General features: G+C 34.6%; 1 protein-coding gene across 1 annotated transcript in view; it reads right to left on the reverse strand.

The window, feature by feature from the left end:
* The window catches only part of Nrg1 (neuregulin 1), a 997054-nt gene that overhangs the window by 137539 nt on the left and 839175 nt on the right, over nucleotides 1-20340 (reverse strand). The window contains exon 3 of the mRNA XM_076852513.1: nucleotides 16816-16937. Coding sequence (XP_076708628.1) covers nucleotides 16816-16937 — 122 coding nt within the window. The remainder of the gene's footprint in view (nucleotides 1-16815; nucleotides 16938-20340) is intronic.

Raw genomic sequence — 20340 nt, forward strand, 5'->3', positions numbered from 1 at the left:
GCAGGCTAGTGTATTGTCTGGGTTTAATCCTAAGTATATGACTGTAGACAACATGCATCAGTTTCACATCTGTAAAATGGAATAAGGTTTTTTGAGAACCACAAGTCATTATCCATGTGAAATATCTAGCACAGTTATCTGGCACACAAGAAGACTTCAATAGCTACTGTTATTATTAAAAATATGTTTTATAAGCCAGAGTGGTGCACTCCTGTAATCTCAACAACTTGAGAGGCTGAGGCAGGAGCATTGAAAGTTCTATGGCAGCCTCAGCAACTTAATTAGCAATTTAGAAACTTAGACCCCAAGCAACTTGGTAAGACCTCATCACAAAAAATAAAAGGGACTTCAGATGAGACTCAGTGGTAAAATGCCTCTGGATTCAATTCCTAGTACCAAAAAATTAAATAAATAAAGTTTTACAACTTAAGAATATTTACCAGAAACCTATCTACCTTTCCTTTCCTTTATTCTATTCAGTAGAATTTTATTTTTGTTTCCCTAATTTATATATTAAATTGGAATGGATGGAGCTTAATTAAATAAAGTAGTTGGTGTAACAATTGTATTTTTTATAGCATTCAACAGAGTTGTCTGCAAAATGGGGTCACAAGGAGCTGGCACTTCCAATAGAAGCCATTATGGTTTGTTTTAAACAATCCATTTACGTTTTTGCTGACTCTATGAAAGGAGGAACAAGATAGTCCTATTGGCTGTTTATTTATAAAGTTCAAGATATTTTCCTTTCAAAAACCTGTCACTTACACATAATAGGACACTCATATAGCCAATTACTTACCAACATGTTTAGTCATACATGTCTCATTTACAAAAAAATTGAAAAAATGATGATGCTTGTTGAAATTATTTTAAGAAACTTTAAAAATTATAATTGGCAACTCTAAAATAGTGACTGTAATTTAAAATAAAAAAGTCATAAACTGTCACACAAAGGGAAAGGTTAGTAATTCTATTATTTTTTTTTAATTTTAAATTTTTTATTTGCAAGTTCTTTCCTGGAATTGGATAAGAAATTTAGAGCACCTTAGGGATTTCTGGAACAACACCTTCATTTTGTATGAAAAAGAAATTCAGTGTGGTTGGACAATAAGCTCAAATCATATAGTCAGTAAATAAAAAAGCACCCATTATAAGCCAGCTCTTCTAAGTCTGATGTTCTTTTTCTTTTTTTTTCCATATTTTTGTTAGTGTTTTTTTTGTTGTTGTTCTAATTAGTTATATATAAAGGTAGAATGCATTTTGACATATTATACACAAATGGAGTATAATTTCTCATTCCTCTGCTTGTACATGGTGCTGAGTCACACCACTAGTGTAATCACACTTGTATATAGGGTAATAATGTGTGCCTCATTCTACCATCCTTCCCTTCCACACCACACCACCCCTCCCTTCACTCTCCTCTGCACAATCCAAAGTTCCTTTATTCTTCCCTACCCCTCCACTATGAATCAGTATCTGCTTATCAGAGAAAACATTTGGCCTTTGGTTTGGGAGGATCAGCTTATTTCACTTAGTATGGTATGCTCTAGTTCCATCCATTTACCTGCAAATGCCATAATTTCATTCTTTTTTAAGGCTGAATAATATTCAATTGTGTATATGCAACATGTAGTATTTTGCCAATATTTATAAAATGCTGACATGGAGGAAAATAATAATATGTTTGCAAATAAAAAATAAACCCCTTAAAAACTGCAATTTAGAATAATTTCTTTATTGTAACAGTGATTTTAAAAATACATTTCTAGAGGACTACGGTGTATCTCAGTGGTAGAGCACTTTCCTAATATGTATGAGACCCTGAGTTGAATTTCAGTACTGAAAAGCAAAAATATATAAGTATATGCACATATGTGTGATATTTATATGGTATTTCTAGCTAGTATTTAGCTTCTGATACATCAAGTAGATAGAGGGTAGAAAACTAGAATGAAAAGCACCAAGGAGAAGAAAATATATTATTATTTCAGGTAAGTAAGTAGGTAATTTTAATTTTCTTTCTTTTTTGCTAATCCAACCTGATGGACAGAGAGGAAAGGAGAACTCAGTGGCTGGGGTGGTCAGGAAAGCTTTTAGAGCGAACAGGATGTAGGTGGCAGAGAAAGACATGACATCCCAGGCAGGGTTCTGAGCAGAAGGCTCACAGACTAATAAAACAAAGCACTCTAAAAATTCACCCAGCAGTAAGAAGCTCTCAAAAAAGCCCTGCAGAAAGGAAGTTTGCCCTAGAGGTCTGTGTACATGTATACCTACAAAACTGAAAAGGAACTGGGCTGCCTCTTCTCCTTCACACTGACCCCAAAAGTACACAGAACTGTTATCACACACACACACACACACAAAAAAAAAAAAAAAAAAAAAAAAAAAATGGTTGCTGAATCCTTACTACCTTAGAAAGGCTTTCAGAATTTACTTAGAAAACACCAGTGTCAATAGTTCAAAGAATGTGGCCCACACAGGCTTGATTACATTATTAAAGCACAGGTCATTTTTCAAATGCAGGGATTTGCTAGCATCTCCTTTCTGGCTGAAGTAAAGTACAAAGAAACCTATATTCTTCAGAGCTGATTATTTCTGACCCTTGTGAACTTCTTCAAGGTCTTTGACTTTTTATATATTTTGAATGTTTGACTCCAGCTTATTGTAACTCCTGATTCTTCACATTTCACCTTCGGCCTTTACTAAATGGAGATATCTCTTCTTCACAATCTTTCCCTGCAATGTAGAGTTCTTATGAGGCTTCCTGGAAATGATCTGTGTGCCTGATGCTACATGATTATTACCAGCAAGTTTGGATCTAGGTTTTCATTTTCAAAGTATAGAGCATATTTTCATGAGATGAAAAAAAAAAACACATATTTACTGATCAATTCAACAACATTGACCAGAAACCTACTATATATAAGCAGGCAGAGATGTATGAAAATGACACGCAGTTATATTTTAACTAATGGTACACAAAGCCTTCTTTCATAGTCCTAAACCATTACCAAATACCAGGAACTAACTCCACTGAGAGTTAGAGAACAGAATCAGATTTCAAAATTATTTCTCTCTCAACAGTACTGCAATGAATGGAAACATAAACTGAGAGATTCATTTCAGTTCCCTAAAGCTCTGGAAAACTAAAAGAAGTATTTCTTCCATTCCCAAACTGCTCAAATGTGCTTAAAGACAGCATCCATAGCCCCGTTAACGATAGCATGAAGGGTTCCAATTACAAGAGTTTCAATAACTTTATTCAATGAATCATGCAAGAGATTAATTATTCTCAGATGAAATGTTGAAAAGAAAAACCTGGTACTTGCCTTTGTATGATAAATACTTAAAAAAAAACGAAGCTATTAGTATGATTCCTTAATGTTAGTTATACAAAATCCATATAATTATACTAATCTTTTTATAAGTAGAATTAAATAATAAATATTCCAAATTTGCCAGCAGGGATTATCATTTTGGAGTATGTAATTAGAGTCCTCAGAACACAGAGGAAGCCAATTTAGTTCTTCCCAGCATTTCATTTCCTGTTTGATCTTCCTAGATTGTTGCCATCAATTCTGTTAAATGATGCTTTATGTAGTTAAAACATTAAACTTCATGAGATAATAGATTTTTGTTTGTTTTGCTTTTGGTGCTAGGGATGGAACCCAGGGCCTCTTGCATGCTAAGCATGTGCTTTACCATTGAACTATATCCTCAGCCAATAAAAGATAGTTTTACATCATATAACTACAGTTCTCATTCCACCAGCCAGAGGGAAAGACTTTAAAATCACTACATCTATTTAAACATATTGAGAAAACATTTTAAGTTATCAAAAGTACAGACATCCATTGAGTTTTCTACCATGCTGATCATATAAGGAAATTGTCCCTCAACATGTTATCTGGGTTACAACAGGATAACTGAAAACATGTATTTATCGAAGAGCTTATCAAACTGAGAGATACTGTAAATAATAAGGTAAAGTATGGAAGAGAAACACTATAGATGTAAGTTTTATTGTCTAGGTCTAATAATTCCCCTGTTGAAAATCAAAATTTAATACTATGATATTCTCAATTTATAAGTATCAGAAACTATTTCTACTAGTCTTCACTAATTTCTTAAATTCCCCTGCAATCACACAAAGCACCAATCAATCTAATAGTTGTAGAAGTCCATAAGCACAAAGCACATTTCACATTAAGCAGATGAAAACCAATCTGAGATCTTGCCTAGGGATTTGCTTTCAAACATTTTCATAATTAGTCATTTTCTATCAACCTTGAATTAAGGGCATCTATATATAGTTTCCTTACTCTATCAGAGCAGACTTTATATGAAAATTGAGGAGCCTTGGGATCGAGGCCCCAAATAGCTGGGCATCAAGCCTTAGACATTTACTGAAGGCATCGAGACAGCTGAATAAAAAAAGAAAAAAGAAAAACCCACCCATAATATGGCCTCAGGAACACTACAAATCAACATTCAGAGACACTAGATTATCCTAAAATTAACACACATGTGGTGTGTTAAGAATTTACTATTCTTACATATAAGGCAGGGATGAGGTGTCTAGTTTATCCCAGGCATAGCAAATGGCCATTTCTCTTTCAAACATCTCCAAAACCCAATACCCTATCCCTCAACAAGGGTAGAGCATAGATGTGAATATGCTTATTGGAAACAGATATTGTCTTGGGTTAAAAAGTGATCAACAGAAATATTTAAATATACTTACATGAAGAAGTATTTGCTCCTTCTGTTGATACTGATATTCTAATGGGAGACTCTATAAAACAAAAGGGGCATGAGGCTTTACTGAGTCATGCTACTTGGACTCTTCAATTCAAAAATTGCCAAGCTTGGTTATTATAGAAAAAGCGAACTAGAATACAGTACAAGCATTTCTAAGTCAGAGGAAAATATATGCAATATTCAGAGACCACAAAGGAATATTTCTATGGCTTAGACCCAAAGACTTTTGAAAGAGAAGAACATGAAGGCAGTCAATCTGCAGATGTCCCACATGTCAACTGCTAAATGAATTTCAGAGAAATATCATCAAACAGATCCACACTAGAGATGAGATAGATAGCTCATTCTCTTAGGTGTGGGCTTGATTTTAAGAATTTTAAGAAACATGAAAACAAAAGGAATAACCCCCATATACAGAGAAAAGGGTCATCTTTCATGTATGCAAAAAAAAAAAAAAAGAGGAAAATATTTCCAGGCGTCTTGGAGATGTACAAACATCCTTACTAAACATGGAGCTGAATAAAGACCATGCAGGGCTCAGCAGAGCAATTACATTATGGTCAAACAAAACATGCTAAATAAACATATATAGCAATAGCTAGGGATATGCAGGAGCAAGATTTATTTTTCAGATACCCAGAAGGAAGGAAAACCAGTGTTTAAGTATAGACGAAGCATAAAACATAAATCATGCAGGAAGAAAAGCATGGGATCGAAGGGTTTTCATTAGTAAGAAATCAGAAAAACTTAGTATCAAAGAAGGATTGAAATTCACAGACAGAAAGTTATATTCAACTCACATATCAGGAAATAATAAAGTCAATCTAAATTCCTAAGACAAGCACCATTTATTTTAAAAGCTCAGATACCTAACAGCATCACTGAATATAGATAATAAAATACTTACATTAGAGAAATGCCTAAATGAGAGGTGAAGAAATTCACATAGTTTAATAACTTTTCCCCTCATCTCTCTCCACCTCCATCCTTTCCTTTCTCCTTCTTTCCTTCCTTGCTTCCTTCTCGCAGAAAAGACACAATCCCTTAAACTCCAGGATCACCCTAGCCCACAAAACACACACACACATACATGTTAGCAATGAGATATGAATATGCTCTAAATATGGCTAACGCAATCTAGGATACAGGCAGAGCCAGCTTTTATGACTCTCAACATTGTCTTAGAAGGGAAGAGGAAATGCTGATGGAGGTAAGATGGAAGAAGACTGGTGGATAATGTGGCTGCCTGGAGTTCTAACAAGTAGGGGCCATAAAGAAACATGTCAACCAAGCCAAATTACCCAATAGAGGGCAAGGAAAAGAATACTGAGCTCCAAGTACATTCTCTTCTATTTCCTAAGACACATGACTTAACATTTCTAATGCTTCAGTTCTCTTATCTGTATAAAAAAAATAATGTCTCATTTTATGATTTTGTTGTGATTATCAGAGGTATAAAAATCTTTGTAAAAGGTACCATGCAAAACAAGTTATCATTGTACCTTAGAAATGAGTTTTCTATATTGACCATCTAAAATTTCTTTGAAATAAAAATTAATTTTTAAATGTTCTAAGATTCCACTAACTATAAAATTACAGAGAATGAAGAAAAGTTATTTTTTTAAAAAAAGCACATATATAGTAAAATGAATTAATTCATTACTAGTGGAGAAATGAATGAATTATGACTGTAAATGGATTAGCAGAGTTGAGTTCTAAGTAGCTATCATCATCCCAGACTTTAACTACTATCAACAAATACTACAAGGAAATCAGAAACAAACAGAAATGCACAGACCAAAAGCAAAAAAGGAAGAAAAACAACAAAATAAAATTTTAAAGAATCAAGCTAAACGTTTGTTGATTTTGTGAATCACACTGGTAATTAGAATCACAAGGTCACATACTGACACATTATCTAGAAATAACTCTAATGGGTGAAAGAGCACAGGGAACCGAGAGCAGCATCTATAAACCTACACCAACTGAGCTTGTAATCTTGATGTCACTAAGTATCATCTAGATATTGATTCTTTTCTCTTGTGTGTGAACAGATCCAAAGTTCAGACATACAGTAAGAATTATCTCTTAAGTAAAATCCAAGAATGTAGAGTGGGACTGAGAAAGACATTGAGAAAACAGCTGATAAGAGAAAATAAGAGAAAACAGCTGAAATTTGGATGCAGAAGGGGTTCTGATTAGTAGAAGGAACAGCCAGCAGTTAGGTCTGTCATTCTTGTTAGTAAAGCTTGCCAGGCTTATTCTCCTTACCTGAAGACACATATGTTCTTTCAGTTGAGGCTGGCATGCCAGTGATGATCTCTGCAAAAAAGAAAAGGTGATAGGATATTACGATGTACAATCAGGAGGCTGGGAGCCAGGACCACAGCCTGCCTTCATACTGCAAATAAGTATCAAGGAAGGAGGTATTGCAAAGGGGTCAAGAAAGTCCTCACTTCAGCCTTACAGAGAGTGAGAAATGAAAAAACAGACAATCTAAATGAACAAGTCTTCCTTCTTGGGCCAAAAGCATGAGACTGAAAACACTAGAATAATTAGGAAGAATTCACTACCCTTCTGGGGTCAGTGAGGAAGAACATAGGCCAAAGAGGCAGTGAGTTCTCAGAAAGCAAAGTAGCAACAGGGAAGCCAAGAAAGTCAAAGCTGTGTTATCAGAATTTTTATGTTATAGATCTTTGAAAAATTATACTTTTGTTCAAAAATAAGAACAAGCAATGCTTCTAGTTGGCATTGGTGAAAAAAGTCAAGTTCCAGCAGGGAGCTCTAGTTAAAATTGACAATTTTAAGACTACCTGGAGCAGGATATAGAGGAAGCAGGCAGCACCCACTTAAAAGAATTGAAGGAAGAACCTGCATACTCAGGACACACTATTATCCGGAGATTTGTGGTCGTCTTGTTCAAGACATTGAACTTGTTTTCTTTCTGTTTTTGTGATGGGACAAAAGGTGGCTACATCATCTAATTCTGTGTTCAGTCCTTCTAAAAAGGACTACTACTATACAAAAATGACTAGATCCGGCTGAAAATCCTAAGGAGGTCATTCATGCTATCAGTTAGGTCTGAATTAATGCACTGTTAATTATGGAGTTAGATAAGTTTATTGTCAGTATAATCATCTTTAAATCTAGATATGAGTATTTAGGGTTTCTAGGCCTAGACTTCTCTAGTGAGAAAGAGAAATTGATGTAAATGTCAATATTTCTTCAACAGATGAAATTCTCTAGGGACAAAAGTTTTTGCAGAATTGAAAGGAAAGAGAAAGTCACATGAGATTCAGAAGGGATGCTTAAATATCAGGTTAATTATGAATAAGACCAGAAATGCACCTTTAGTGAGACCAAATGTGTCTTACTGGTGCAAATTAAGTGAGGATGGGCCTCCTTTATCAAGGATTAAGAGGACAAACCATCCAAAGAGTAATACTGTCATCAAGATATCAAAGATGTATACATCAGTTCTTAAATCCACTAAAAATGGTACAAAGTGAAAATAATTCATATGCAAGTATGTACTACATCCTTGGGACTTTCTCAAGAAGTAGGCATTAAACAGAATATTTTGAGCTGATAATATGGATACTGGTTTCTGAAGCAGCCACAAGTTATCTCTCTTGAGTTGGGCTGTAGATAATGAAATTGCTCTTCTTGGAGAAAATGTAATAAGAAACTTTTATTTAAGCTTCACAGTATATATCCTCTTTAGCAATACCTAGAAGAAGCTCCATGTTTCCAAACAACGGGCCCCCATTAAGAGAGAAGCCTCCTCATTCTGCCCTTCAGATTGTATCAAGGGCATGACAACCAGATTGATGTAGGGAACTCAAGACACACAACAAGGGATGAGCAAACTCTAAATCCCAAGCTCCAACTCAGATATCAAGACTCCCCTCAAATTGATTTTTTTAATTTTTCACAAAATAATTAGTTGTCTACTGTGACCTTCCAAGGGAGAAGAAAAAAAAAGTTTTTCTATCACTGGCAAAAAAAAAAAAAAAAAAAAAAAAAAACCTCAGAGTAGAGGAAAGGTTAACCATACATTTCCTTTTTTAATTGAATGCTGCATAAAAAATACCAGAACAGGAGGCTACTATAATAATGCATGTACACAGAGACAACTTAAAATAACCTCCCTTCCTAAAATTAGACATTTATCCCAGAGACCTCAAAAATATCTTTAGTGATTATGGTCTCAAATGAAAACTTTCTAAATTTATCTTAGGGGGAATACAGCTTAGAAATTAACATGTACTTCTAAATGAAAGTCTTCATTTGAAAAAGAAATTTGCCAATAAGAATCCTTAATCTTTTTATTAAAACCACTGAGCAAGCACTTTGTGTGTGCTATGGGCAAAATTCATAAATTTATAAAACCATCATCTGTTATAATTTTAAAATAATTATAATAAATAATTTATAATATAAATTTGAAAATAATTTCATACTATATTTATGGAATTCTAAAAAATTTTAAGACTTGAAATTTCCCTGATGATTATTTAAGCAATATGCTTCCCAATAGTAATTTGGTATATTAAATTTGTTAATTTACTAAAGGACACCCCCTTCATTAGAGTAAATTAATGAGGATTCAGGATCATCAGGAACTGAATAATACTGAGCAACTTATACCAAGTAGACAAGGAAACACAAGGAACATTAGTATATTTGTAATATTTTAGTTTTTTAAATAAAGTGGATCTGTTCTCAAGGAACTGTTGCAGTGTCTGGGAAGGAATTTTTTTAATTATTATAAATGCATGATTTGTCTGAGATTTCACCATAAGCATAATATACTAAACATAACTATTTACCAACACACACACACACGTATGCAAACATACATGATGTGTCTGTATTTGTTTCAACATTCACTTGTGTGTCTCTTTGTTTTCTAAAATTATAAACCAATTATTCATACAAATATTTGATACAGTGACTCTTTTTAAAGATTAACAAAGTAGGCACATTTATTTATTAGTACTAGTAAATATGACTTCAAGCACATCTTTTGAGCATTTGAATTCTTGCTTATAATGAGTGTTTACTCTAAAGTAACTGAGAACTTTCAGAATTAATAATAGTATAGAAACATGATGGACACTATACACCATCTACCCTATCTTATTCACATTACCCTTGCTTATTAGCTTCCACAGGCATCCAAAATGATATAACACATGTGGAGACTGCTATACACATTATAAAAACGTATTATGTGTTTTTCAGCACAACTTAGATTGTTCACTAATAGCATGGCATTTCTAAAAACATTGTCAATTGAGGGGGCCAAACCTATTACCTGCATGAGCCAAATCTGTAAGGCACCAATCGATAATTTAATCAAACTTTATAAAAATAATGTTTTTCTATTCTTCTCAAGTAAAAGAGCTATTTTATTGCCAGAAGCTCAAATTGCTCCTGTGGGATCCTGAATCTCACTAAAATTATTTTTCTCCTGATTAAAAAGGAAAACATAAGAGATGATTGAGTAGTTGTATATTCTCCTGTGTTAATCTTTGAAAAGAGAGCATTACTTAATTAATTTGAAAACCAGTTAAGTCTATTATTCTCTTCCCTATTCTAATACCCAGGAGTTTTCATAGAGCTTGTTAGCTAAGAATTAATTGCTAAATGAAGGTTTCCTATAGAAAGACCAAGCTAGATAAAGTACAGATAAAAATGAATATATAGTATATGAGCTGTGAAATACTGTATGTGGCATTCTCAATTGCCAAATATGAATTTATGAGAGGAATATACTTGTAATTCATCAGATAACGACTGCTACATATGAGATCCTTCTTTACATAAAAATTCAATGTTAAATAATCCTCAAAGGGCCGGGGATGTGGCTCAAGCGGTAGCGCGCTCTCCTGGCATGCGTGCGGCCCGGGTTCGATCCTCAGCACCACATACAAACAAAGATGTTGTGTCCGCCGATAACTAAAAAATAAATATTTAAAAAAAAATTCTCTCTCCTCTCTCACTCTCTCTCTTTTTTTTAAATTAATTTTTATTGTAGGTTGTTCAAAACATTACATAGTTCTTGATATATCATATTTCACACTTTGATTCAAGTGGGATATGAGCTCCCATTTTTACCCCATATACAGATTGCAGAATCACATCAGTTGCACAACCATTGATTTACATATTGCCATTCTGGTGTCTGTTGTATTCTGCTGCCTTTCCTATCCTCTACTATCCCCCCTCCCCCCTCCCCTCCCCTCTTCTCTCTCTACCCCCTCTACTGTAATTCATTTCTCCCCCTTATATTTTTCCTCCTTTCCCCTCACTTCCTCTTGTATGTAATTTTGTATACCCCTGAGGATCTCCTTCCATTTACATGCAATTTCCCTTCTCTCTCCCTTTCCTCCCACCTCTCATCCCTGTTTAATGTTAATCTTCTTCTCATGCTCTTCATCCCTACTCTGTTCTTAGTTACTCTCCTTATATCAAAGAAGACATTTGGCATTTTTTTAAGGGATTGGCTAGCTTCACTTAGCATAATCTGCTCTAATGCCATCCATTTCCCTCCAAATTCTATGATTTTGTCATTTCTTAATGCAGAGTAATACTCCATTGTGTATAAATGCCACATTTTTTTTATCCATTCGTCTATTGAAGGGCATCTAGGTTGGTTCCACAGTCTTGCTATTGTGAATTGTGCTGCTATGAACATGGATGTAGCAGTGTCCCTATAGTGTGCTCTTTTTAGGTCTTTAGGGAATAGACCGAGTAGGGGAATAGCTGGATCAAATGGTGGTTCCATTCCGAGCTTTCCAAGAAATCTCCATACTGCTTTCCAAATTGGCCGCACCAATTTGCAGTCCCACCAGCAATGTACAAGAGTACCCTTTTCCCCACATCCTCGCCAGCACTTGTTGTTGTTTGACTTCCTAATGGCTGCCAATCTTACTGGAGTGAGATGGTATCTTAGGGTGGTTTTGATTTGCATTTCTCTGACTGCTAGAGATGGTGAGCATTTTTTCATATACTTGTTGATTGATTGTATGTCCTCCTCTGAGAAATTTCTGTTCAGGTCCTTGGCCCATTTGTTGATTGGGTTATTTGTTATCTCATTGTCTAATTTTTTTAGTTCTTTGTATATTCTGGAAATTAGGGCTCTGTCTGAAGTGTGAGGAGTAAAGATTTGTTCCCAGGACGTAGGCTCCCTATTTACCTCTCTTATTGTTTCTTTTGCTGAGAAAAAACTTTTTAGTTTGAGTAAGTCCCATTTCTTGATTCTAGTTATTAACTGTTGTGCTATGGGTGTCCTATTGAGGAATTTGGAGCCCGACCCCACAGTATGTAGATCATAGCCAACTTTTTCTTCTATCAGACGCCATGTCTCTGATTTGATATCAAGTTCCTTGATCCACTTTGAGTTAACTTTTGTGCATGGCGAGAGAAAGGGATTCAGTTTCATTTTGTTGCATATGGATTTTCAGTTTTCCCAACACCATTTGTTGAAGATGCTATCCTTCTTCCATTGCATGCTTTTAGCCCCTTTATCGAATATAAGATAGTTGTAGTTTTGTGGATTGGTTTCTGTGTCCTCTATTCTGTACCATTGGTCCACCCGCCTGTTTTGGTACCAGTACCATGCTGTTTTTGTTACTATTGCTCTGTAGTATAGTTTGAAGTCTGGTATAGCTATACCGCCTGATTCACACTTCCTGCTTAGCTATTCTGGGTCTTTTATTTTTCCATATGAATTTCATGATTGCTTTCTCTATTTCTACAAGAAATGCCATTGGGATTTTGATTGGCATTGCATTAAACCTATAGAGAACTTTTGGTAATATCGCCATTTTGATGATGTTAGTTCTACCTATCCATGAACAGGGTATATTTTTCCATCTTCTAAGATCTTCTTCTATTTCTCTCTTTAGGGTTCTGTAGTTTTCATTGTATAAGTCTTTCACCTCTTTTGTTAGGTTGATTCCCAAGTATTTTATTTTTTTTGAGGATATTGTGAATGGGGTGGTTGTCCTCATTTCCATTAAAAAAAAATAATCCTCAAAGTAATTGGCATTTTGCTTAGGTTTATAGGTCTACAATGGCAAATTCTGTTTTCCAATTCCAAATGGAAGTTAAAAGGCATTGAAAAAGGCAGAAAACATAAATTTCTAAATTGTTTCTTAGCAATTGATTGACTCTGTGTACTTTTCTCAATGCTTGAAAATACTGGTCTCTGTTACTCAAGTGCATAAAAATTTACATGGACTTTCTTAAATTTTTTATCATTTCATTTACACCCATTTGTTAATCAAAGTAGATCTCAACAATAACTTTCAGTGCAGAAAATCTTTATGATCTCAACTAATTTTATTCTAATAACTATTGTAGTTGTCTTACTTGGATTAAACAGAGTGCCAAATAGCTTACTCCTTGGGGAAGAAAGCAAAGATCTTCTCATGAGTATCTCCCCACACCCCACCCATCTCTCTTAGAATCATGCTTCAAAAGTAATTTGAAATATTTTAGTCTAAAAAAGGTACTATGTGAAAATTTAAGTAAATTAAAAGCAATCCTTTGTATATGAAGGTATGAGCATAATTATCAGAGAGTAGCAACATACCAGGATCATTCATCAAAGCGACCTGTATAGAAATCGTCTAATCATAGACATGTACTCTTGGAAGAAATATGTTATAGGTGAGTACAGAACACAAAGTAAAATTATATTTCTTTCTTCAAATTTTTCTCAGAGTCCTAGAGATATGGGGATATGCTGACACAAAAGTTGTGCATCTGAGCACCAGTGACTCAAAACCTAGCTGAGACGCCTTTAACAATCAGCCATGAATTGAATATAGTAAAATCACAGATAGCAGTGAAGGAGGATGCAGGATCCTGGTACTTAAATCTTTCAATTACAGTTACACTATACCTAAGCCCCTGGGGTATAGGTATCTACCAACACATACAATAATCAGTCCTTATCAATCTTGGTGCCTGTTAAGACACAGATCTTGTTGGGCAGCCTGCTTTACCACCCATCCTCTGAAGGTAGGGCATTTCTGAGCAGCCACATTTCTGTCTTCTCCCTTCCTTGGTGAGCAGAAGTAGATATCTAACCAGGGGGAAATGATTTGCAAGTTCTCTCAGTCTTCTAGTAAAGTAAAATATGATAAACCCTGATAATCAGTTCCTTGTTAAGGAGAATTTGATTGGGGAACCCAGAAAGCCATCATACAGTAGGAGTTAAAGGAAGCCTTAAATAGAGCCGAGGAGAATATGGCCATGTGGGATCATCAGCAGGTCAAAGTTTTGAATTTTTAGAAAGCATACTGAAATCAGGAGCAGTTATAAGTCAAGGGAAATCTGAGGTACTTTTAAGGTAGAGGCTCTCAGAGATGCCACAGGTACAATTCCATCTCACTGAGTTCCAGTTTGTATGAAGTTCCATTTCTTCCCCATAGAATCTCTGACTCATCCCATTTCTTCAGTTCTGTTCTTCACAAGTAAAAGAATCTGCTTAAATATTTGCACATGTACATTCAGATATAGAGTGAACTTCAGTATACAAGGAATTGAAGAAACCTGGGTTCGTGTCTCATTTTGTTATTAAATATATTTGTGATTCTAAATAATTCTGTTTTCTATTCTAAATCTCCCATGTCTTTTTAAATACAATGAGAGGGTTGGATAAGGATGATCTATTCCTCACATGCCAATAAGACCACAGTGCACTGTCATCAAGATTCTTCACTCCCCTCATTCAGATGTTTGAAAATCAATAGAAAATATTCCTGAAAGAACTTTAGTTGTTTGTCTGAAAATAATTTGCTTACAAATTTTATGAATTTCTCTTAATTCTTGTCTGGTTATAAAAAAAGATTCATTATCAAAAACACTTTTTTCAAAAAATTTTTAAATGAAAAAAAACCACTTCTTTCATTTATCTATTATAATTTGTGGAAATTACATATTCAAGTTTGAGCACTAAACCAAGGCCTGAAAGAGTTAATATACAAAAATGAACTGGATGTCTGTGCTATGTGAGAATAGTAAAAAGTCATATTATCAAACATTTAGTACACAAAAATTAATTTTAAAAAACTCTACAGGCTTTGGCCGGGAATAACATACTGGTAAATAATTCATTGCTTAATCCTTTAAATCAGAAACCATGAAATAATCACTACGCAAATACTTAGTGAGACTATGATACTAACTATAGTTTTATTTTATTTTCTGGAACTGCATAGTTTGCATAGTTACACAAATCTAATCCAAAGGTCAAAAATAATAATCCAATAGCATTTATTACTGAATCAAGCAAGTATCAAACTGAGGACAAGCTTCAAAATATGGCATATGAGAAGTAAAGAATGATGCACTGGCTGGGCACAGTGGTGCATGCCTATGATCCCAGTGGTTCAGGAGGCTGAGGCAGGAGGATCACAAGTTCAAAGACAGCCTCAGCAAAAGGGAGGTGCTAAGCAACTTAGTTAGACCCTATCACTATATAAAAATACAACATAGGGCTGGGGATGTGGCTCAGTGGTCAAGTACTCCTGAGTTCAATCCCTGGTACCCTCTCCCAAAAAGAATAATGCACTGGAATTGATTTTTAAATTAGTTTCATATAGCATCATATAAAATCCACGTGGGGTAAATTAATACTAGCAAAATGCTATGCATTAGTTAAAAAAGTAAAACAATTTTATATATGTTCATATAAAGTTTAAATGGCTGTTACAATTTAACTACCATAAGCACTACTCCTAAAAATAGTAATGGGTTCTTTTCATGGTTCTTTACTCTCTGTGGAGGGAGTACATTTACAATGAAAATAACAAACTTTGATTACACTGCTACAGAACAGTTCATTGGGAAGTCCACAGAGAACAAAACATTAACCTGGATTTTCCCAACCCTGTTCCATATTTTTATCTCACTCCCTTCTCCCTATCCTATTACATCACGGATGGATGAAGTGACAGAAACTACATCAGGACCCTATGGAGTTAACCAGAAGTTATTTACTTTTCCTGTGCTGACCTGGTTTTTTTACCTTATCACTTTAAGAGACCATGTCCTTGCAAAGAACATTCTTCCCCATCTTCTACCAAGAAGTAATGCAATTAGGCTTGGCTTTACAAAGTTGACAAGAACTTATAGGGGCAATAATTAACTGCCATAATTAAAAAATAACATTTGATTATTCCAAGAGATTTAAATGAGCATTTCTAGGTCACCAATAGCTCCTACAGATATCTCTATTGAATTGTGGAGTATTGGGGGTTTAATGAAATAGAGAGACACTAGCTATGGATCTTTTACTTTCCTACACAACTCAGAGAAGTTGTCAGAGGGCAGGTGGATCTTTCTACCTCTAAGTCTTTCATTTCTTTAACAAATATCCCCTGGCACTGTTTTGAAGAAAGTTGAATGAGAAGCCTGTACATAGTAGGAAATTCACTACCTCTAAGATTTTCCTACTTTCAAAATTAATAGGCCCTAAAAAATTAATAGGCCTAACTTGCTGCTTAACTTGATACTACCTAAAGCCAAAAGTAATCACTTAAGAAAATATATAAAGGAACATAAAAATTCCCAGGACTGTGTATGTCTATGTGTGTATACATACATGTAAACATGTATATACACAGAGTTATACAGACAATATAGGCATGTCATATACATCTACGTATACATATATAATATGCATATCTTCTTTCTGTGTGTATTTGTGTATCTGATAAATCCAAAGACTGGGCTGCCCTTTCTAAACAGCTTAAATGGGACAGTACAATCTCCTTCTCTTAACAACATAAGTCTCTCCACAATTCATAACCTATTCAAAAACCTTTAAAAAAATCTATGTAAGTCCATATCATTTCATGAAGTGAAGAGCTTTAGGAAGGAAGCCACAAGATGCCTGAATATTGATTTTCTTTCCAACTTTTCTCTTTGTTCACAATGAGATTTAACCCACCACTTTACCATAAGTCTTACCACATATCTTGATTACTCCTCTTATACATTGGGAGACAAAATACAGCAGGTATCTCTTACCATTTGAGTCAACAATGGTGATATTGGCAGAGGCACTGTCATTTCCTAATTTGCTGATCACTTTGCACATATATTCTCCAGAATCAGCCAGTGATGCTTTGTTAATTCGAAGTTCTGACTTCCTACAAGATCAGGACCAAAGTGGTATAAGTATATAGCACAGAAATTTAGTAAATACTAAAATATATATATCTGTAGTTTCAGAGTTTACAAACTCCTTCTCCCCACCCTTCACATATCATGTTAAAACACAACTTACATCGATTTGATTGCATGATTTACCCAGAGTAAAAGTGAGATAAATCACATTTAAGTTATACCACGGATATAATCTTATCACATGGACCAGTATTTTAAAGGAGGCCTTTCTATTTTTTCTTTTTATTCCTCTACCTCTACTACTACCACATTATGCCTTAGATGTTAGAGTTCAATTGATAAATTTTCATTCCTTCCTGCATCTAAATGTCACCAGCCACAAGGGAAGAGAGAGAAGTGTAAAATCATTTCTTACAAGTCTGGTAAGGTCAGACATTTAAGGAACACTAGAATAGGTAAAAATGCTCTGTGCTTCTCAGTAGAGTAACATCAGGAATAATGTTAATTTTGAATGAAGAGGATTTCTCATTTCCAAAAGAAAGGGAATCTGTCTTTCCTTAAGATTATCATAGCTAGAAGCATAGTACCACATGAATGTTTCTTAATGCTGGAATAAATATTCATGCATAGCACATACTTTTATAAAAGTCTGAATATTAAAATCAATATTCACCATTTTGAACATGGACAGCACTGTGATTTCCTTTTTTCTGTTTTACCGTTGCACATAGACTGCAATTTAAGGACATAAAAATTCAGAACTACTAGGATTGGCTCAGAGTTTACAAAAGCCTTTTCAAAGCATCTCAAGCATCTTTCTATGCTCTGGCCAGGTAACTGTGACTTCCTGGGCTGTTGAAAGGAAGACAATAAGGAGAAAAGGAGGGAGAAAGGACAGACAGCAATCTTTCTGGTTGATTTTTTTTTTATTCTGCTAATTGTTTAGTAATTTTTTTCTGGTCTTGTAGACACACAGTTAATTATTAACCAGGTATACTCAATTATTCCAAATTTAATTCCTCCTCTTCTCCAGCTTATCAAATTGAATTGCCCAAAGATCCACATGTAAGCCTTATGGTATTCCATCTCAGTGCTTTGGGTTGGGTCCTTTCTTCCTCCTGCAATGGGGGCCCTGCATTTTTACCCATCAAACTCTTAGTTGACCTAGAAGGACTATCTCCAGTACCAACTGTCATCAAGTCTTTCATGATTATGCATCTAGAGCTACTCCCCTCTAGATTCTGACAGCCTAAGCACCTCTCTTAGTCTTTAATCATCATCATCATCATCATCATCATCATCATCATCATCATAAACAGTTCTTTCAGTAGGTCTTATCTATATACCTAGTACATAAAAGTCAGAGGGGGCAGTGGTAACTTAAATGTATTGGTATTCTCAGAGCATACATCCTTGCTTTGTCTTTGGGATGTCCTCAAACATTATTGGATGAATGTGTGAATAAAGGAAGAAAATATTTGGCTATTCCTACTTATGCACTCCTCAGGACCTAAAATTCCTCATGTAGGTGACAGGAAGAGAAGATTCAATGTTAAGAGGCTGAGACTGTCTTAGTGGTCCAGACCAATGACAGCAATGGATTGAACCAACATGTTGACTGAAAAACTACACTCACTAGTCATGATTCACAAGGAAGTCAACAGGCAAATTTGAGGATAAATAAATAAACAAAACAAAAAGTTCTATACTCAAAAAATTGGAAAAATATTAAAGAAAAACAAGCTTTTTTTCCCCTTTTTCTCAATTCTACAGGGTTTCTTAGAGCCTTTAATATACTAATGTGTGTTAGTATATTATTATATTGTATATCTGACAGTCTAAAAATAGGATACATTATTTCATTTCTCCCAAATTATTTGACCATGGGATCCTTTTCACTCACATAAAACACCTTTAATGTTAATAATAATGTTTAATATTAATACTTAATGTTATTATTTTCAGAAAGAATGGTCCATAGAAAAAAGCTGGCAAAAAAGTGGATCTAATACAATAGCACCCTTGTTTATCTATGTAATCGAACTACCAATGGCCATTTAAGAATATTCACACATTAATCAGAGAGCTTACAAATAGTAAAGTTTCCCTAAAGTATATCCCTCTAAACCAAAATAGGCTGTTTTTATGGCAAGTGTCCCGACAATAAAAATTTAATACTCAAAATACAACATATTAGTATATCACTGTGAGAGGTTCTGAACTCTTCCAAGCCTGGTTTTAGAGTATTCAAATATAAAGTTTTTTAATGGATTATCAGCTTTTCATACACTTGGCTCATTCAGGACAATTTTCCTTCATGACAGGATTCTTTGAAAGATAAAGAGGAAAAAAGGGCTAAATGTTTAAAACCATTAACAATAATAGATAAAGCCAGAAGACTATTAGAGTGGGAAATAACACCCTAATCTTCAACACCAGAGAAAGAGTAAATTACTAAAATAAGAAGATGGTTACTTTTCTTGTTAAGTCCCAAAATTCTGAGATAAGATTATTACAAAAGCATCCAAAGAATCCACAAAAACCAAGAACAGCCCTTCTTTCCATTTATATAAATCTAAGAACAATCTTAAATTTGTATGTAAAAACCTTCTTCTTGACCCTGGTGCAATTTAACTATCGAACTGGATTAAACTAAAGGATCATGGTAATCAAATTTATACTTAACATAATCTTAAAAAGATAGCTCTAAAATAAAAATTCTCCTAATAGGCCTGGGCAGTGCTTCCTGGAATACCACCCCAAGTAATATAATCAAATGCTATGCTTGAAAGAAAGGGAACAAGAAAAAAAGAAAAAGACTTTTTTTTCTGCTCAAATAGATACTGCATTAAAGAAAGCTAAAGGGGCTTTTAAAAAAACAGTACTTCTCTGTAGTTTTTATGCAAATGTGTAATGTGAATGTTTAAAGGCATCATCACAGGTAGCCATGGAATAATTTTGGTAGAGAATCATTTCAGGAGTTCTAGGGCAGAATGTCAAGATTCAATTTAATCGCAAAACAGATACATTCAGATTCAAAAATCAGTGATCCAGGCATGGTGGCACATGTCTGTAATCCCAGTGACTCAGAAGGCTAAGGTAGGAGGATTTTGAGTTCAAACCCAGCCTCAGCAACTTAGAGAGGCCCTAAGCAACTCAGTGAGACCCTATCTCTAATAAAAAATAAAAACAAAAAATAGCTGGAAATGTTGCTCAGAGGTTAAGCATCCGTGGTACCAGAAAAAAGAAAGCAGTGGGTAGAAGTGGTAGAAATATGAAAGGGGAAAGAGATGAACTGGCTACAATATACAGAGCAAAATTTTTTTTTCAAGTAGCAATATATTTAACAGTAAGTCATTTATTTAAAAAAATATTTTTCAAATAAGAAAGAGGAAGAAAAAAGAAACTTATGCACTCGTGAACCAC

Source organism: Callospermophilus lateralis, chromosome 4 (assembly GCF_048772815.1).
Source record: "Callospermophilus lateralis isolate mCalLat2 chromosome 4, mCalLat2.hap1, whole genome shotgun sequence".
Classification (NCBI taxonomy): Eukaryota; Metazoa; Chordata; class Mammalia; order Rodentia; family Sciuridae; genus Callospermophilus; species Callospermophilus lateralis.